The 21,755-nt window shown below is 38.1% G+C and overlaps 2 protein-coding genes across 8 annotated transcripts in view; both read left to right on the top strand.

The window, feature by feature from the left end:
* The window catches only part of LOC133664924 (FERM, ARHGEF and pleckstrin domain-containing protein 1-like), a 138,320-nt gene extending 124,580 nt beyond the window's left edge, over positions 1 to 13,740 (top strand). For 5 of the 6 annotated variants that reach the window (XM_062069951.1, XM_062069953.1, XM_062069954.1 and 2 more), the window contains 3 exons: positions 6,573 to 6,680; positions 12,617 to 12,768; positions 12,849 to 13,740. In XM_062069951.1, the coding sequence (XP_061925935.1) occupies positions 6,573 to 6,680; positions 12,617 to 12,768; positions 12,849 to 12,918 (330 nt within the window). In that variant the 3' untranslated portion in view covers positions 12,919 to 13,740. Of the gene's footprint in view, positions 1 to 6,572; positions 6,681 to 12,616; positions 12,769 to 12,848 lie in introns of those variants that run through there. The other variant, XM_062069957.1, reaches the window with a different exon arrangement.
* A 2,088-nt stretch (positions 13,741 to 15,828) lies between these two features.
* LOC133664922 (dedicator of cytokinesis protein 9-like) overlaps positions 15,829 to 21,755 on the top strand; it is a 270,243-nt gene continuing 264,316 nt past the window's right edge. For both annotated transcript variants that reach the window (XM_062069950.1, XM_062069949.1), the window contains exon 1: positions 15,829 to 16,217. In XM_062069950.1, coding sequence (XP_061925934.1) covers positions 16,101 to 16,217 — 117 coding nt within the window. In that variant the 5' untranslated portion in view covers positions 15,829 to 16,100. The remainder of the gene's footprint in view (positions 16,218 to 21,755) is intronic.

Genomic DNA, 21,755 nt, shown 5'->3' with positions numbered 1-21,755 from the left:
AACGAGCTAAACTGTCTTCAGATGTGTGAACATGATTGCACAAGTGTTTTCTAATCATCAATTAGCCTTCTGAGCCAATGAGCAAACACATTGTACCATTAGAACACTGGAGTGATAGTTGCTGGAAACCTATGTAGATATTGCACCAAAAACCAGACATTTGCAGCTAGAATAGTAATTTACCACATTAGCAATGTATAGAGTGTATTTCTTTAAAGTTAAGACTAGTTTAAAGTTATGTTCATTGAAAAATAAGGACATTTTAATGTGACCCCACACTTTTGAACGGTAGTGTACATTAGTAGTCAGTGTACAGCATGTATAGATCGACTATCCGCTGAAAACGAGTCAACAGACGGCTATTGTCCAAATAGCTGGCAACACAAGTGAATTAAATGCATAATAGTGGCAGCGTCGAGGCCTGGGGCAGCATGAGTGCTGCCAGCAGAGGGGAGCTGCGGCTCATTGAGCCAAACATTAATTCTAACATGTCAGTCTACCCCAGGGCAGCTGTGGCTATGAAAGTAGCTTACCACCACCAGGTTTGAATGATTGATGGGTTCTACATGTAAAGCAACTTTCGGTACTTAGAAAAGCGCTATATAATTCCCAGGTATTATTATTATTATTACTGTTACAAATTAGTTAAAAAAGGGTTGATGAAATGTTAGGCGTGTACATACAAATATGCGCTTCAAATGCGAATTTAGGGATATTTTGTTATTTTATTCAAGCATATTCAGGTCCTGGATTTAACATTTTCAAGCATTAAATGGCTATATAAACTAAAAATATCAATACTGCACTGCAAAAAGTCAGTGTTCAAAAACAATAAAAAAAAATAAAAAAAAAGAGGGGTATTTTATTTGAACTAAGCAAAATTATCTGCCAATAGAACAAGAAAATTCGGCTTGTCGAGACTTTCCAAAACAAGTCAAATTAGCTAACCTCAATAAACCCAAAAATACCTTAAAATAAGTTTATTCTCACTAATAACAAGTGCACTTTTCTTGGTAGAAAAAAAAGACCTTTTTGCTCATTATGTTGAAAAATATTCTTAAATGAAGTAAATGCTAGTGCCATTATCTTGACATAATGATATGCGCTCGGCATCATGATTTTTTTTTTTCATGCTTGAAGTAAGAAATTATTACTTTAAAAAAGTAGTTTTATACTTGTGAGTGTTGATGACACAGCTTTGCAACAGTTGATATTCTAGTTTCAAGCATGTTTTACTCAATATAGGTCATAAAATCTCAGCAACAAGCTGTAATATCCTACTGAGATCATTTAGGACCAAAACCCTAAAAACAAGTAAAACACTCTAACATAAAATCTGCTTAGTGAGAAGATTTATTTTATCAGACAGAAAATAAGCAAATATAATCCTTATTTGAGGTATTCAATCTTACTTAGATTTCAGTTTTTGCAATGTGGAGTAGTTTTGGCCACCAGATGAAACCAAAACCAATCAGATCATGCTGTTCAGTATCGTGGCCACTGATTGGCTCAGCCTCAGGCAGTATTACTATATTGGATTAAAAGCTAAAAGCTTTTCATGTCTAGAAGGCTTATGTTAAAAAATGTATTTCGAAGGTCGTAAACAGGATTTGTGTGCCCTCTTGCTATGAAACATTTTGATTTATAATTAATGATTACTACATTGTGGAAATGAATTTATTGCGGTCATGTTCGGAACAGTGTGGTTTTTGTCTTGGTCGTGGAACTGTGGACCAGCTCTATACTCTCGGCAGGGTCCTTGAGGGTGCATGGGAGTTTGCCCAACCAGTCTACATGTGTTTTGTGGACATGGAGAAGGCATTCAACCGTGTCCCTCGGGAAGTCCTGTGGGGAGTGCTCAGAGAGTATGGGGTATCGGACTGTCTGATTGTGGCGGTCCGCTCCCTGTATGATCAGTGCCAGAGTTTGGTCCGCATTGCCGGCAGTAAGTCGGACACGTTTCCAGTGAGGGTTGGACTCCGCCAAGGCTGCCCTTTGTCACCGATTCTGTTCATAACTTTTATGGACAGAATTTCTAGGCGCAGTCAAGGCGTTGAGGGGATCTGGTTTGGTGGCTGCAGGATTAGGTCTCTGCTTTTTGCAGACGATGTGGTCCTGATGGCTTCATCTGGCCAGGATCTTCAGCTCTCACTGGATCGGTTCGCAGCCTAGTGTGAAGCGACTGGGATGAGAATCAGCACCTCCAAGTCAGAGTCCATGGTTCTCGCCCGGAAAAGGGTGGAGTGCCATGTCCGGGTTGGGGAGGAGATCTTGCCCCAAGTGGAGGAGTTCAAGTACCTCGGAGTCTTGTTCACGAGTGAGGGAAGAGTGGATCGTGAGATCGACGGGTGGATCGGTGCGGCGTCTTCAGTAATGCGGACGCTGTATCGCTCCGTTGTGGTGAAGAAGGAGCTGAGCCGGAAGGCAAAGCTCTCAATTTACCGGTCGATCTACGTTCCCATCCTCACCTATAGTCATGAGCTTTGGGTTATGACCTAAAGGACAAGATTACGGGTACAAGCGGCCGAAATGAGTTTCCTCCGCCAGGTGGCGGGGCTCTCCCTTAGAGATAGGGTGAGAAGCTCTGCCATCCGGGAGGAGCTCAAAGTAAAGCCGCTGCTCCTCCACATCGAGAGGAGCCAGATGAGGTGGTTCGGGCATCTGGTCAGGATGCCACCCGAACGCCTCCCTAGGGAGGTGTTTCGGGCACGTCCGACCGTACGGAAGACCCATGACACGTTGGGAAGACTATGTCTCTCGGCTGGCCTGGGAACGCCTCGGGATCCCCCGGGAAGAGCTGGACGAAGTGGCTGAGGAGAGGGAAGTCTGGGCTTCCCTGCTTAGGCTGCTGCCCCCGTGACCCAACCTCGGATAAGCTGAAGAAGATGGATGGATGGATGGATGGATGGAGAACAGGGATGAACCAGTGTCTGGTCCAAGATCAGACCTCATCATGTTGTTCTGGATGACTGTAAAAAAAAAACATAGACTCCAATGTCTCGTAGTTACTAAGTAGTCCCATCACAATACACTAAGTCAAGTACTGTAGTTTAGTATTCAATTGTTGTTGCTAGGCCTCTTGAACTGAGAGGATGCTGTTCCCATTTTACACACTTGGTACCTCTCTATATTAATAAATGTGGCTTTTAAAAAAAAGTTGCATCCTTTCACTCACCCTCGCCACTTGCAACCTCTGCTAATTTGAGAGAAGAATGAGAAGTGTGGTCAACATAGTAGGTTTTTTTTGTTAGAAGTCCTCCCTGTGCTGTAGCCACTTTAGCGCTTCCTCTGTGCCCCTGTAACGACATGCTCTTCACAGCCTTGCCTGGACGCTGTCAGCGCTTCTTGTTGGCCCTCGCACTTCGCCGCATGCTTGTCTTTCACCTACTCAGTCTCTGTATTTCTGTCCTCCCTTCCCTGTCCGTCTTTTGCCCCTCTCCCATGCTTCTGTGCATTCTCCCCGCGCTAGAAGGCCCTAGTCCTGTCACTGAGAATAAGGTGGGGCCACGCAGTGGGCCGGGACCAGTGCCTCTGTGTGTTATCTGCTGGTATCGTGTACAGAGCCTCTCCTTTAGTGAAGCCTACAGAAGTCTAGAGGTAAAAGAGCAAGGCAGACAGTACGATCAAATAGTGTCCAATCCAAGAGTTGTCTTTAGAAAGTTAATATTGTCTATTTTGTAGTTGGCAGTGGTATAGCAGTGCATCACAAAATACAATAATAAACATTGTTGAATTAACCTGTGCAACAGATTGACCATACACACGTACTCTTAGAAATTAAAAGTGATCCACTCAGAGTCATAAATCAGCAATAAATTATTATTTTTGTAACTTTCAAGGCCTGAAATATTTTAACAATTTCAGATCTACTTATTGATATTATGTTTTATTTTTTATGTTTTTCATTTTTACAATGAAAACATGCAAAATATGCCGAATTTCTAAAAAAAAAAGAAAAAAGTTAGAGTGGAATACTTGGGGTTTGGTAATTAGAGCTGTGAATATGTCAATAATTCATGACATTTGTTTAAAACGGTGGACAAGTAGACACAAAATAAACATTTTTACAGAGCCTATACAGCTGGGATGAGAGTGAAAGCAGGTTAAGTTTATTGCGTTCATACAAGTCTTCTATATACAGTGGCGGTCAAAAGTTTGCATACACTTGTAAAGAACATAATGTCATGGCTGTCTTGAGTTTTGATCTGACATCACATGGACAAAGATAAGACCTTCTGGCGGAAAAATCTGTGGTCAGATGAAACAAAAATTGAGCTGTTTGGCCACAATACCCAGCAATATGTTTTGGAGGAGAAATGGTGAGGCCTTTAATTCCGGGAACACCATGCCTACCGTCAAGCATGGTGGTGGTAGTATTATGCTCTGGGCCTGTTTTGCTGCCAATGGAACTGGTGCTTTACAGAGAGTAAATGGGACAATGAAAACGGAGGATTACCTCCAAATTCTTCAGGACAACCTAAAATCATCAGCTCGGAGGTTAGGTCTTGGGCGCAGTTATAAATAAATAAATGGGTTATACTTGTATAGCGCTTTTCTACCTTCAAGGTACTCAAAGCGCTTTGACACTATTTCCACATTCATCCATTCACACACACACACATTCACACACTGATGGCAGGAGCTGCCATGCAAGGCGCTAACCAGCAGCCATCAGAGGCAAAGGGTGAAGTGTCTTGCCCAAGGACACAACGGACGTGACTAGGAAGGTAGAAGGTGGGAATTGAACCCCAGTAACCAGCAACACTCCGATTGCTGGCACAGCCACTCTACCAACTTCGCCACGCCGTCCCGCCGCCGTTGTGTGTTCCAACAGGACAATGACCCCAAACACACGTCAAAAGTGGTAAAGAAATGGCTAAATCAGGCTAGAATTAAGTTTTTAGAATGGCCTTCCCAGAGTCCTGACTTAAACGCGTGGACAATGCTGAAGAAACAAGTCCATGTCAGAAAACCAACACATTTAGCTGAACTGCACCAATTTTGTCAAGAGGAGTGGTCAAAAATTCAAGCAGAAGCTTGTGGATGGCTACCAAAAGCGCCTTATTGCAGTGAAACTTGCCAAGGGACATGTAAGCAAATATTAACATTGCTGTATGTATACTTTTGACCCAGCAGATTTGCTCACATTTTCAGTAGACCCATAATAAATTCATAAAAGAAGCAAACTTCATGAATGTTTTTTGTGACCAACAAATATGTGCTCCAATCACTCTATCACAAACAAATAAGAGTTGTAGAAATGATTGGAAACTCCTGACAGCCATGACATTATGTTCTTTTTAAGTGTATGTAAACTTTTGATCGCGACTGTATATATGAAAGCTCATTGCATTTCAACCGTTTATTGGCAGTTCAACTCATTTATGCTCATCAAAGCTCTGAGATTTATGCCCATAGTAGTGTGTGAATGGGAGTGTTGTCTGTCTATCTGTGTTGGCCCTGTGATGAGGTGGCGACTTGTCCAGGGTGTACCCCGCCTTCCGCCCGAATGCAGCTGAGATAGGCTCCAGCGATCCCCCGCGACCCCGTAAGGGACAAGCGGTAGAAAATGGATGGATGGGTTTGCTGATACCATCTACGGGGTTAAAGTTAAAGTACCAATGATTGTCACACACACACTAGGTGTGGCGAAATTATTCTCTGCATTTGACCCATCACCCTTAATCACCCCCTGGGAGGTGAGGGGAGCAGTGGGCAGCAGCGGTGGGCGCGCCCGGGAATCATTTTTGGTGATTTATCCCCCAATTCCAACCCTTGATTCTGAGTGCCAAGCAGGGAGGTAATGGCTCCCATTTTTATAGTCTTTGGTGTGACTCGCCCGGGGTTTGAACTCACAACCTACCCATCTCAGGGCGGACACTCTAACCACCAGGCCACTGAGTAGGTAATTAAGAAGCGCAATTACACCAAAACAATATTTTTTTTTCTGTTTTTCAATCGTCAAAAATGAGATTAATTTGATTTTCATGGAAAAAGCATATTAATATACCATGATTACAGTCTGTTCAAAAATAGCAATTGTCATGGGAATCAATGGGCTGAAAAGAGTTCTTAATAGAAAGTTTGTTTATATCCTATTCTAACAATATTGCAATCAAAAACACAATCCAATTGTATTACAAAAAAAATTAAAAAAAGACTGCTGACAATCATATTGATTGTTCAGTTTGAAAGTAAGGAACACACTTAATGCCAGTTTTGGGCCCTAAAAGTGCACAAAGGGTTATTAATTAATTAAAGTGGATCATTTTTGACAGAGCTCTTGTTATGGATACCATTTGATTGTGCAGATGTACCTAATGAAGTGGTGCATGGTTGTATAGAGAAGCACATAAACAGTACAACTATTTAGAATATTGAAATGCGCCTAAATATTTCTAGCGTATTCCTCCTGACATGAATGCTGTGTTTACATGACATCTAAAGCACTTTTCCTAGGACTATTTAGTGCAGAATGTTCAGGAACTACAAAGACTAAGGACAGTGGTAGCAGTAATCAAAGCACATGCATGTTTGTTTGATTTGTGTCTCACAGGTTTTGTGTCTTGTAGAACCAGCTGTCAGGGAACCTGCTGCGGAAGTTCAAGAGCAGCAACGGCTGGCAGAAGCTGTGGGTGGTCTTCACCAACTTCAGTCTGTTTTTCTACAAGTCACATCAGGTGAGGACCACACACTGCCCTTCACTTTGGAATGATTTGACTTCTTATTCCTCCATCTGCTCTTGCATTGCTATGCTTAACGTATTCTAAACATGCACCTTTTATTATGGTGCTTTTTTTATCCTACAGTACCGTCTTCAACCCCACTCTTGTACGTCTACACTGCAAAAAGTCAGTGTTCAAAAACAAGGGGAAAAAAACACAAAAATGAGGGGTATTTTATTTGAACTAAGCAAAATTATCTGCCAATATAACAAAAAAATGTTGCTTGTCAAGACTTTCCAAAACAAGTAAAATTAGCTAACCTCAATGAACCCAAAAATACCTTAAAATAAGTATATTCTCACTAATAACAAGTGCACTTTTCTTGGTAGAAAGAAAAAAAGAGACCTTTTTGCTCAATATGTTAAAAAATATTCTTAAATTAAGTAAATGCTAGTGCCATTATCTTGACATAATGATATGCGCTCGGCATCATGATTTTTTTTTTTCATTCTTGAAATAAGAAATTATTACTTTAAAAAAGTAGTTTTATACTTGTGAGTGTTGATGACACAGCTTTGCAACAGTTGATATTCTAGTTTCAAGCATGTTTTACTCAATATAGGTCATCAAATCTCAGCTACAAGCTGTAATATCTTACTGTGATAATTTAGGACCAAAACCCTTAAAACAAGTAAAACACTCTAACATAAAATCTGCTTAGTGAGAAGAATTATCTTATCAAACAGAAAATAAGCAAATATCACCCTTATTTGAGATATTTAATCTTACTTAGGTTTCAGTTTTTGCAGTGTACTAGGGTTGTACGGTATACCAGTATCAGTATAGCACCGTATTCATCCGCACGACTTCAATATCACTAATCCTTATCTTCATGGAACCAATTCAAGTATGATTATTTCAAGTATCAGCCCTGTAGGACGCGTGATAGCTGTTCATGCTTCACACCGGAGCCATGATTATGGTTGGGTTAAAGCTTGACTATATTTGGCAAAGTCAAGACAAGATTTTATTATGTCTGATTACCTTTGATCACACTAATCACATGGGAATGAAGGTGCATACTTAGTCAACAGCCATACATGTCACACTAAGGGTGGCCGTATGAACAACGCCAACACTGTCATAAACATGTGCCATATAGTGAGACCACACTAAACAACAATGACAAACACATTTTGGGAGAATATTTGCACCGCAACACAACATAAACACTACAGAACAAATTCCCAGAACTCCCTGCAGAACCTACTCTTCCGGGACGCTACAATATAAACAAACGCCATTTGCGGAGCTACACCTAACATCCACAGCGATGATACCAAGTACTGGAACTTATCTAGTTGATACTACTATGATTACATCGATATTTTTTTTGCATCACAAAATCTTCTTTCGTTTTTTTTTTAGAATATATATTATGTTTATAAACTCAGGAAATATGTCCCTGGAATTGATTAACGTGGACCCCAACTTAAACAAGTTGAAAAACTTATTCGGGTGTTACCATTTAGTGGTCAATTGTACGGAATATGTACTGTACTGTGCAATCTACTAATAAAAGTTTCAATCAATCAATGGACACATGAGGACTTTGAATATGACCAATGTATGATCCTGTAACTACTTGGTTTCGGATTGATACCTAAATGTGTGGTATCATCCAAAACTAATGTAAAGTATCGAAGAAGAGAAGAATAAGTGATTATTACATTTCAACAGAAGTGTAGGTAGAACTTGTTAAAAGAGAAAGTAAGCAGACATTAACAGTAAATGAACAAGTAGATTAATAATTCATTTTCTACCACTTGTCCTTAATAATGTTGACAAAATAATAGGTAGATAAATGACACAATATGTTACTGCATATGTCAGCAGACTAATTAGGAGCCTTTGTTTGTTTACTTACTACTAAAAGACAAGTTGTCTTGTATGTTCACTATTTTATTTAAGGACTAAATTGCAATAAGAAACATATGTTTAATGTACCCTAAGATTTTATGTTAAAATAAAGCCAATAATGAAATTTTTTGTGGTCCTCTTTCTTTAGAAAAGTACCAAAATATTTTGGTATCGGGACAACACTAACGTCTACTATAAGTTTCCCTTATTAAAGCACAAGTTGTGTTAACAAATAACTTGTTAACATTTTCAAAAGCACACAAGTCAAAGGTGAGCAAATAACTAAAGACAAATCATATTTTTCCTCATGAAGATGTCTGAAGAGAAGAAACGTTTGAGGGCTTGCAGGCCGTTGGTGGTGCAGTAGTTCTGTTTCCCACAGGACTACAATGTATTTGTGGGCGCTAGTTGACGCTATCTTCAAAAACCATAACGAGCAAAACAAATGTGATTAGAAATATGAATTAACTTTCTTCTGTCGCTTCCTTTTTCTCCATTGTTTTTAATGTCACAAACATGATTTTACACATCGCGATTCAAATATCACTACCACATCGCAGATTTGGTCATTTCTTTAAGACATATCCTACAATATTTTGGTCTTGAATGAAGCATTGGCATGCACTACAATGGCTAAATAAACTAGTATTATCAGTGCAGTGATACCTCAACTTACGAACTTAATAGGTTCTGTGACGGAGCTCTTAACTCAAAACACTTGTATCTGAAATCATCTCCCATTGAAATTAATCAATTTAATTGCAGCACAATTTTAACATGTAATGTCTTTTAAAAGAAAAAAACTACTTTCAGGTAAAGTGAACAAAACAATACAAAAGAATGTACTGTATTAATAACAATTAAGTAGTTTTATGATGTAATGTAATAATAATATACAGCATTTAATTTGGAGAGTGGTCTTCTATGTTTCTCCGTCAAACCATCAACAGCTTTTCCATAGTTTCATAGATGAATAACTGCAGTTTAGTTTACATTTTACCCTTCTTTGCTGGCGTTAGACTTATTCTGCTTCAGTATAATGCAGACTATAGTGAGGCGCTCAAATTGCTTTGCCAACTTCTGTAAGGTTTTTAATAAAAAACATTATTTTTAAGTGTCCTTCACACTCACTTTCTTCCTTCCCATGGTTGGAAAACAAAGTTTTGTCCATCTCTAGTTATAAGCTGCTACTAACGGCCCCTGACACAAGGCTGAAGCTTAGAGGTGACAGAGCTTTCGCCGCTGCTGCTCCCAACCTACCTCTGAGTGTTAGACAAGCCTCCTCTCTTCCTGTTTTTAAATCTCTCTTAAAAACATATTTTTATTCCATGGCTTTTAACACTGAGTGATATCCATCCTGCAATGGCGCCCCATAATGCACCTGCTGTGAACCTGTTTTTATGTTTTATTTGTTTTATTTATTTATTTTTTATCGTGTTCTGTTTGTGTTGTGTTGTGTTTGCTCGGTACTCGTATTATCTTTTAACCTGCCCATTGTACAGCACTTTGGCTACCCCTGTGGTAAATTTTAAATGTGCTTTATAAATAAAGTTGATTTGATTTGATTTGATTTGATAAGCTAACGCTAGCGAGTAAGACTAGATCACAGGTGTCAAACTCAAGGGCCGGGGGCTAGATCTGGCCCGCGACATCAATTTATTTATTTATTTATCTGGCCCGCCAACACCTGGAAATGACGTGTCAATAAAGTACTTCATATTTTCTCACTAAATGTAATGGATTTTTTTCATTTTGACAGAAAACATATATGTACTGCTTGAAATGGCATGCCTTTTAAACTTCAATAGTATCCATTATTGCAGCAAATATGACAGTATATTATCATACTTTACAAACATTTTTGGGCTAAATAAAACTAAATACTTAAATATCTGCTTGACTTATGGTTTTACAGCAAACTACCCATCAAAATAATAAAAACTACAATACATTTTATGGTGTTCTTTACAGCATATACTTAGATATTGGGATTCACAATGTAAAGCGCTTTGAGTCACTAGAGAAAAGCGCTTTATAAATATAATTCACTTCACTTCATATTACTGTGAATTGAAAAAAAAATGTTGCGTTAAAATTCGGTTGGCTGAGCTGCCATATTTTTACTGTAAAATCTTGTTTTTAACAGTGTATTACTGTAAATGGAAAAAGGATACATTTGTTTTTACGGTAGAAAAACTGGCAGCTAAGTTGCCAGAATAAAAAAAGGAACTTGTACTGTTTTTCCATTAACAATATAATGTTGTAAAAACCAATGTACATGTAATAGTAAAATTCTGGCAACTAAGCTGCCAGCTTCCCCCCCCCCACCACCACCAATTTTGTCAAGAGGAGTGGTCAAAAATTCAAGCAGAAGCTTGTGGATGGCACCAAAAGCGCCTTATTGCAGTGAAACTTGCCAAGGGACATGTAAGCAAATATTAACATTGCTGTATGTATACTTTTGACCCAGCAGATTTGCTCACATTTTCAGTAGACCCATAATAAATTCATAAAAGAACCAAACTTCATGAATGTTTTTTGTGACCAACAAGTATGTGCTCCAATCACTCTATCACAAAAAAATAAGAGTTGTAGAAATGATTGGAAACTCAAGACAGCCATGACATTATGTTCTTTACAAGTGTATGTCAACTTTTGACCGCGACAGTATACTGTATATACATGAAGTTAAACTATGGAATTCTCTTTACAATGAGATAAAAGATTGTAGAAATATATTCCAATTGAAAAAAATATATAAAGACAGAACAATAAGCCGTAAATGTCTACATTTTGCTTTATATTTATTATTTTACCTATTTTTTGTCTGGTTTTGTGTTTTTTTTGTATCATCCCGTGAGGTGTACAGTATATTACTTATTTTGTTCGGTTTGTACTTCATGAAGTTTTGCACTTGTTTTTTTTGTTTGTTTTCATTATATTTGGATGTATTTGTTTGGTTTGTATGCTTGTGAATCTGGGCTATCCATGAAGTAAGACTACTTATTATGTTGAAGGGGGCAGGACATATATGATTTTCTTCATCCTGTTCCTTCTCAAGCATAGGTGTGTTTAGTTGCTCAAGTTTAATTGTATATTGATCAAAATTGACATCAATGAAGGAGATAAATAAAAAAGTAATGAAAAAAATTAGAACTGTTCGATAATATCGGCCGATGAATGCTTTAAAATTTAATATCGGAAATTATCTGTATCGGTTTCAAAAAGTAAAATGTATGACTTTTTAAAACGCCGCTGTACAGAGTGGTACACGGACGTAGGGAGAAGTACAGAGCGCCAATAAACCTTAAAGGCACTGCCTTTGCGTGCCGGCCCAATCACATAATATCTACGGCTTTTCACACACACAAGTGAATGCAAGTCATACTTGGTCAACAGCCATACAGGTCACACTGAGGGTAGCCGTATAAACAAATTTAACACTGTTACAAATATGCGCCACACTGTGAACCCACACCAAACAAGAATGACAAACACATTTCGGGAGAACATCCGCACCGTAACACAACATAAACACAACAGAACAAATACCCAGAACCCTTTGCAGCACTAACACTTCCGGGACGCTACAATATACACCCCCCGCTACCCCCAACCCCGCCCACCTCAACCTCCTCATGCTCTCTCAGGGAGAGCATGTCCCAAATTCCAAGCTGCTGTTTTGAGGCAAGTTAAAAAAGATAATGCACTTTGTGACTTCAATAATAAATATGGCAGTGCCATGTTGGCATTTTTCCCCATAACTTGAGTTGATTTATTTTGGAAAACCTTGTTACATTGTTTAATGCATCCAGCGGGGCATCACAACAAAATTAGGCATAATAATGTGTAAATTCCACGACTGTATATATCAGTATCGGTTGATATCGGAATCGGTAATTAAGAGTTGGACAATATCGGATATCGGCAAAAAAGCCATTATCGGACATCTCTAAAAAAAAATTATGAAATTATTACGTATTGTTACTTCAGTAGGAGTAGTGCTTCATGTCGTTTTGATCTATTTCCAGGATGATTATCCTCTGGCCAGCCTTCCCCTGCTGGGTTACTCCGTCACCATTCCCTCCGAGTCAGAGAACATCCACAAGGACTACGTCTTTAAACTGCATTTCAAGTCCCACGTCTACTACTTCCGGTCGGAGAGCAAATACACATTCGAAAGGTAACCGTAGTGCGTAGTACACCATGCATGCATTGGTTTAGCGTCACAGGACTCATGTGTTGCTCTTCTCCGGGCCCCAGGTGGATGGAGGTGATTGGCAGTGCCACGGCTTCCTCCAGTCGGCTCCGAAACGGCAAGGAGTCCCACTGAGTCGGCCTCTTTTGAGGTTACACCTGTCGGTGCTTTTTTTTTTTTTTTACTGTTGTCATGGTGACACGTCCGCTGGTTTCGACTGCATCACAGACTGCATTTCTCTTTTCTGCCATTTTTTACAGCTCAGCTCTTTTTACAGGATGTCCTTTTCTACCGTTTTTTAGCATTTAGAGCCACTTCCAGTTCCTAGTTGTCTTTTTTTTGGTTAGTTTTTACATCAGAACCATGTGGATGTTCTCTATTTGATGGTCTTTTGTTGTTCTTCTCTTTGTTGCTTTTCACTTTTAGTACCAAACTTATTCTTAGCAATATTCTCCTGGACTTTATAATGCAGTTTTTTGTTGTTGTTGTTGAACGTAAACGCCATAACATTCAGGCCACCCTTTAAAAGTCACTGGCCTGCCATGTGTTTTTTTTGTTTTGGACAAAGTAGGATTCTGTTTTTGGTCATTTTCAAACGATCAACGCTGGTGCCATTCTTAAAAAATTATATTTAAAATTCTATGTGGATTTTGCATTTTTAAATTAAGAGAATGTTCGCAACCGTAGTCATGTAACAAAACAAAAAAAAAGCTTTAAAAGTAATGTTTGAAACTAAATACAAACTTTTTAACTGCAGTTCTGCCCTTCTTTGAGCCACCGTCTGAAATAGCTCTTTTTGTAGGTGCAAATGAAAGGAAATATGCATTTGATAACATTCAAGTGGAGATAAATGCAATGCAAAATATCTGCTCTGCTTGGGGATGCATATATACGCAAAGGAGATCTTTGAAAATGTATTAAAAAAAAAAAAGAATCAAACAGCAAATTGTGGTATTTTTTTGTCAGTCAGCGCTTACACCTGTGACCTGTAGGTGGCACTACAGGACGACTTGTTATTATTTCCCTCTCTTTCTTCCTGTTTTCTTATTGGTACTGACATTTTTGTTCATCAAAGAAGTTCAGGGCTGGAAAAATAAGCAGCAATATAGTTTTACTTTCACTCTGTGGCCATTCAGGTGGCTGTGCAGGGATTCTCAAACTGGTGGTACGCATGGACCACTAGTCAGAGCTCTGCCACTGGTGTAGTCAGAGCTCTGCCACTGGTGGTACGCGGGCTCCATCTAGTTGTCACCAAAGAATCAATTGATTAAAGTACAGTGTTTTATTTTCCTATTTTCAAACACCATGTTATTGTGCAAACTGTGTAATGTTACATGTAAAACATCTGCCTTGTTTTTAATGAATACTTAGGCCTACTATGCTACTGTATTTTATTGTTACTCATTACGGTGGTACTTGGAGAGCCAAGTTTTTTCTTAGGTGGTATTCAAATGTTACATTATTAAATTGTGCAAACATATTCCATCGTAATACTTGGGGTTGGGGGCGTGGTTAAGGGCGTGGTTAAGAGGGGACTATATTTACAGCTAGAATTCATCAACTCAAGTATTTCCTATATATTTCATATATATATATATATATATATATATATATATATATATATATATATATATATATATATATATATATATATATATATATATATATATATATATATATATATATATATATATATATATATATATATATATATATTTTTTTTTTTTTTTTTTTTTTATTAAACATGCATATATATATTTTTTTTTTTTATTAAACATGCATATATATATTTTTTTTTTTTATTAAACATGCATAAAAGAAATACTTGAATTTCAGTGTTCCGGAGGCTATCCAGTAGATGGCAGTATTGTCCTGTTTAAGAGTGTCACAACATTGCTGTTTACGGCAGACGAACTGCTTTACGGTAGACTAAACGTGACTGCTGTTGTTGTGTGTTGTTACCGCGCTGGGAGGACGTTAATGAAACTGCCTAACAATAAACCCACATAAGAAACCAAGAACTCACCCTCGATCATTCTACAGTTATAACGTGATTGGGCAGGCACGCTCTTTATATCGTGGGAAAGCGGACATGAAAACAGACTGTCGCCGCTGTCCCCACTCAGGTCCGCATTGAGCTGGAGGGGGCGTGACCTCCAGCTCCGGCTGAATTCCGGGAGTTTATCGGGAGAAAATTTCTGCCGGGAGGTTATCGGGAGAGGCGCTGAATACCGGGAGTCTCCCGGAAAAACTGGTAGGGTTGGCAAGTATGGGCTGGGGAGAGGGAAGTCTGGGCTTCCCTGCTTAGGCTGCTGCCCCCGCGACCCGACCTCGGATAAGCGGAAGAAGATGGATATATGGATGGATGGATGATATATTATATTTTATATAATTTATAACAAATTAAATTACCATGTACAATATTACAGTATATGTAACAGCTGCAGCATAAAATAAAGAGTAGATGCAGCAGAAAATATACATTATAAACAAAGAGAGGTAGCTAACATAGAATTATATGCACCAAATGATAATATAAATACATTTAATAAAGTCAAATACAAATAAGGCAACAAGAGAAGTATCCTACACTTCTCTTTTTTCATCTATTTATTTATTTCAGGCAATGACATAAAAAAGTACAAAGTTGACAACACATAATAATATAAATTAATATAGTGCAAAAGGTAATGTATAGTATGTAATGCATGATTGTCCAGTTGATATGATTTGCCTGAGAAGCTGGACAGGACAAAAAAATAAATAAATAATAAAAATGATCAAAAAAATAATTATTTGTGTTTATGATTTAAATTAAATAATATAATCAGACACAACTGGTAAATTCTTCATATCTCCAAAAAAAAAAGTATATTTTTCAGAATATAGTTGTATTTTTTCACAAAATCCAAAATACAGTTTTGTATATGTAGTTCTCCACACCATCCAGTAGGGGGCGACCATGAGCAGGCTTGGGCGGGATGGAGCCTGGCAGAAAGTGGGCGGAGTCCCCGCAGACCCCTCCTCTCTAGCTAATGACATGCCACACATGTTACAGGACACTTGTCATGGCCGCACAGACACATTCTTACCTGCACTAACGCAACATCACACACATGTTTGTGTGTGTGTGTGTGTGTGACTGACAAGCGACACGTTTGCGTCACGACATGACCCGGCGTGGAAATAGATGTGGTGGCCGCTGAAGGGGACCGTACGGGCGGATTAGCCGGCGATGACTTCCCGCCAAACTCTCCCAGTGTAATTTGCGGATATTAACGTGTTTTTATTTTTATTTGTGTGGAGGAGGCTTAGCAATGGCCACTGCTGCTCAGCCGGAGACCAGGAAGTTTACTCGGGGACTTGGGAAGCCTGGGACGGCCGCCGAGCTCCGGCAAAGTGTTTCTGAGGTGGTCAGGACCTCCGTGCTCGTTGTAAGTAAATACCTTTAATCCCTTTATTGTCCTCCTGTTGTTTACTTCCACCTTTTACTCCCCGTGGGCAGCATTTTGGCACTTTCACGATAAAATGTGCGCTCTACGGCGTCTCAGCTGGCACACTTCCATACTTGGCATTTTGAGTGCGGCGCTAAGGATAGGCGTGCAGGAATAGCTGCGCGCGCATACACACACGTTCTTGTATTTAATAATAAATAATAATACATGTTATTTACAAGGCGCCTTTCTGGCCACTCAGGGACACCGTACAAAATCAAAACAATAAAATCAAATTGGATAAAAACAACAATAATAACAACAAAGATAGAGAAGAAAAGATGACTACAATGAATAAGCAGTCAGGGATAGGTGTGTTTTGAGTCTTGATTTGAAGAGGGATATTGAGTCCAAGTTATAAGATGTGGGGCAGAGCGGCTGAAAGCTCGGGCACCCATGGTGGACAGTTTAAATAAAGGGACAGTGAGATGGATGGATGAAGAGGATCTTAGGGAACGTGAGGGCGTGGCGACATGCAGGTCAGAGAGATAAGATTTGTTACTTTCTTGAGACCTCCGAAAAAAACAGCCTCCCTCTTTAGGACCACCCTTTCTATATACCGTAATTTCCGGACTATAAGCCGCTACTTTTTCCCCTCGTTCTGGTCCCTGCGGCTTATACAAGGGTGCGGCTTATTTACGGCCTGTTCTTCTCCAACACCGACGAAGAGGATTTCGGTGGTTTTAGTACGCAGGAGGAAGATGATGACACAATGATTAAAGACTGACTTTTCATATACCGGTAGGCTGGTTATTTTGATAACGTACAGGCGAGCACTTTGTATTACTTTGCACCGTTGTATTATTTGTACTCTGCACGAATATTGTTCGCCATGTCAAAGATGTGAAAGTTTGATTGAATGATTGAAAGATTTATTGTTAATAAATGGGACGCTTTGCGTTCCCAAACAGTCATCTCTGTCCCGACAATCCCCTCCGTGGTAGCAGGAACCCCTATATACTACGCTAATTACACATCAAAACCCTGCGGCTTATAGTCGGGTGCGGCTTATATATGGAGCAATCTGTATTTTCCCCTAAATTTAGCTGGTGCGGCTTATAGTCAGGTGCGGCTTATAGTCCGGAAATTACGGTATATAAAGATTTGTATTGACAACATTAATAATATACAGTGTTTCCCATAAACTGCCAAGATACCTGTGGCGGTGGGGGCGTGGCTATGGGCGTGGCTGTGTGCGTGGTCACCACGACATCATCGAGTAATTTGCATAATTTACTACAATGATATGATTTTCTCTAAAAAGGCTCAAAAATGTATACTTACTAATTAATAATAATAGTTTTGTTTTAAACATCCATCCATCCATTTTACAATATAATTACAACACTTTATGTACATATTTATATACAGATTTGAACAATAAGTTATTCACTGAAATATATTTATTAATTGTGGTTCTTACAAAAAATATATCTTATAAAATATAAAAGCTAAAATGTCTCTTAAAGCTCTGCCCCTTTAATTAGTGCATACTAAATCATTTAACTTTAGCCTACTACTACAGCCATATTATTTACCAGCAACATAAAGTGAAACAGAAGCAGAGGTGTCCTGCCACAGTCAGTAACAAATAAACAGAAAACAGTAGTGGTCAAATACAAATAAGGCAACAAGAGAATTATCCTACACTTCTCTTTTGTAAAGTAAATCTGAACATCCTATATGGGCATCTACATCAACTATATGATTTGCCTGAGAAGCTGGACAGGACAAAAAAAAAAAAAAAAAAAGTTTATTTATTTATTTTTAAAAATCTGTGGCGGACGTAATTCTTTCGTGACGGGCCGCCACAAATAAATGAATGTGTGGGAAACACTGATATATACATACTATGCAAATATAAAAAGGCTTGTGAAAAATGAGTTGGAATTTCACAAGAAAAACTTAGAATTTTGGCAAAATTATGATAAGTCGTCATTTTATGGTTTATAGCCTACTTGTATAGGTGTACAGCTCTACTAATGGAGATTGAAGTATTACTTTCAAAGGCAAAATTAAAGTATTGCTAGAAACATGATTTTATATGGGACTTTATTGTAGCAATCGGAGGGTTGCTGGTTGCTGGGGTTCAATCCCCACCTTCTACCATCCTAGTCACGTCCGTTGTGTCCTTGGGCAAGACACTTCACCCTTGCTCCTGATGGGTGCTGGTTAGCGCCTTGCATGGAAGCTCCCGCCATCAGTGTGTGAATGTGTGTGTGAATGGGTGAATGTGGAAATACTGTCAAAGCGCTTTGAGTACCTTGAAGGTAGAAAAGCGCTATACAAGTATAACCTATTTATAATTTATTTATTATATGTATCGTACATGTTCCAAAAAGAAAAAAGCATAAAACACAGTATATTTAAATATACTAAATGTAAAAAAGGGAATAAATATTCAAAATAAGATCATTAAATAAAATCTAGTTTGGTTACGCCATCATGAGTGCAACACAAGGTTGTAAAAGTTCAACTACAATTCTAAATAAGATGTCAAAAGCTAACTGAAATCAAATACACACAGCTTAAAGATTGATCAATACCTATTTAATTTTAGTAATACATAAATATGATGATTTATCAAAATATAAAAGAAATATACCTGAACAGAACGCTCATGATGGTTACACCAAAAAGTAACGTTATGAATCGCGTTTTTCCAAGTTTTTGCGGCATTTTTATGCTATTTCCAAGCATCTCCTTTTTAGTATCGTTGATTTTAAATGGTCAAACTAATGCATATTATATATGCATGCCCTAGTAAACAAAAAAAAAGTCATATTTATTTTGATTGTTACATTTTGAAGTACATTTGTGCAGGTGGGGGCGAATGTACCCATTACCAGAGCTGTACACATAGCTCTTTTCTACCTTCAAGGTACTCAAAGCGCTCTGACACTATTTCCACATTCACCCCTTTTTTACTCAACGCAAGTCAGAATTTTACAAGAAAAACTGAACATTTGTGCAATATTATGATAAAAGTTGGAATTTTACCCAATAACAGTCGCAATTTTACAAGAAAAGCTTAATATTTTGGCAATTTTATGAAAAAAGTCGTAATTTTACTCGACAAAAGTCACAATTTTATAAGACAACTTAAAAATGTTGACAATGTTATAATAATCGGAATTCTCCGATAATGTCACTATTTTACAAGAACAACACAACAATTGGCAATGTTGTGATAAGTCTGAATTTTGTATGACAAATGTCACCATTTTGCATTAAAAAGTAATAATTCTACATAAAAAAGTAATAATTTTACATTGAAAAAGTAATAATTTTATGAGAAAATATTGCAATATTACAGAAACAGAAAGAATATGAGAAATTGTTCCCAATTTTATAAGAAAAAAGTCGACTGTGAGGAAAAGACTCCTTTTAGTTAGTTAGTTATTTTTTGTTTGTAATTGTTTTTTAATCTTCATTATTTACTTCAAGTTATTACAGTATGTCTCTATATTCATATTTATTTATTTATTTTAATTAATTTTGGCCAAAGGGGGCGCATTTCAATTTCTTACACACACTTGTTATTTCATATGTTGACCAGAGGGGGGAGCCCTTTTAAAACCGTCCATTCCTTTTATCCATTTTCTACTGCTTGTCCTTTAGCCAATTTGAAAAATCCCTCCTTTTTGGGACCACCCTAATTTTGATATATTTCACCAGCAAGGGTGCAAATGAGACATTCTCTATTAGATGCAATGTTATTGGGACCATGATTTATGTCATCACTTGTTCACACCTCCTCATATGGAAGCTACTTTTCCTTGTTGATGGCTCAACAAGGGTATAAATACAAGAACACACACACACACACTGCTGACCATGATCAGCTGACTTGTGTGGAGTCACGTTCAGGAGTGGGTTAGAGGATGGATGAATGAATGAATAATGTGTATGAATGAGGGCTTGTTTGTTGTCACATTGAAGTACATCACAAATGCAGTGTTGCCTCCTTTGAGTGGAATACTTGACTCCACACAGTTATAGAAGTGCTTGTAATCAAAAGTGCCTTTTTTCAATTATTTTAAATAATGTTTTGGAAGTGTGTTGCCCCAAATATAGCCTTGATGTTTAATGTTAGACATTGTAAACATGCTTTTAGTAAGCCTATTTTGTGTGTCTGCAACTTTACGGAAGTATCCAGACTTTTACACTAACATACGAGTACTACTAGTCATACGCAACTTTAAAGGCAAGCGTTTAGACACATCTTCTCAGAAAAGTGAGAGAGGCGACAGATTTCTAGGGACACATACAGTATTACTGTTATAACATCATTCAAAAGTCAATTTTGGATAATAGGGCCTTTCAACTTGTACAGCAGCTTGTTTGCTCTAAAGGGGTACATAGTGTATACTGTATGTACTGTACTTACAATGTGCTACATCCTGGTGTACATTGTAGCTTGAGGGACTGACTTTGACTCCTACTACATCTATATTTTATGCCAGTCCTAATTACATGCACTGTGGGTACATTCTGAAGTAAAACATACAGCAGACTCTTATAAACTGTAGAAAACCCTGAAAGGTGGAGCCTAATAATGAAACATGTACAATAATACAGCTTTTTTGGTTGTAGTTACAAATTTTCACATGTATTGTGCGTTTGCCATATAATGTATTTTAATGCCGATCCCCTCCGGCTAATATTGTATTTATTTTCATTACCTTGGCTGTCATACTAACAGCTAATTATGTGTCTCTATACACAGTGTAGAGCCACTTCCCTGAATTAATAATAATCACCTCCATTACGTCAAATAAATTGCATTTCTTAATATCTTCGGTATCATTATTAAGGAAAAGTCTCCATACAGACACTGTCTTCGGTTGTGTGTGTTTGTCTCCATCTGTGGGTATACATTAAGTGTCACAGATGAACAACTTATCGGTTTATGGCTAAATACTCCTAATATCCAGATGCGAGGCATGATTTACACACCCCGTTTCCATATGAGTTGGAAAATTGTGTTAGATGTAAATATAAACGGAATACAATGATTTGCCAATCATTTTCAACCCATATTCAGTTGAATATGCTACAAAGACAACATATTTGATGTTCAAACTGATAAACATTTTTTTTGTGTGCAAATAATCATTAACTTTAGAATTTGATGCCAGCAACATGTGACAAAGAAGTTGGGAAAGGTGGCAATAAATACTGATAGAGTTGAGGAATGCTCATCAAACACTTATTTGGAACATCCCACAGGTGAACAGGCAAATTAGGAACAGGTGGGTGCCATGATTGGGTATAAAAGTAGATTCCATGAAATGCTCAGTCATTCACAAACAAGGATGGGGCGAGGGTCACCACTTTGTCAACAAATGCGTGAGCAAATTGTTGAACAGTTTAAGAAAAACCTTTCTCAACCAGCTATTGCAAGGAATTTAGGGATTTCACCATCTACGGTCCGTAATATCATCAAAGGGTTCAGAGAATCTGGAGAAATCACTG

Source organism: Entelurus aequoreus, linkage group LG14, assembly GCF_033978785.1.
Source record: "Entelurus aequoreus isolate RoL-2023_Sb linkage group LG14, RoL_Eaeq_v1.1, whole genome shotgun sequence".
Lineage (NCBI taxonomy): Eukaryota > Metazoa > Chordata > Actinopteri > Syngnathiformes > Syngnathidae > Entelurus > Entelurus aequoreus.
Note: the sequence above shows the minus strand (reverse complement) of the source record. Positions and strands in the feature narration are given on the sequence as shown.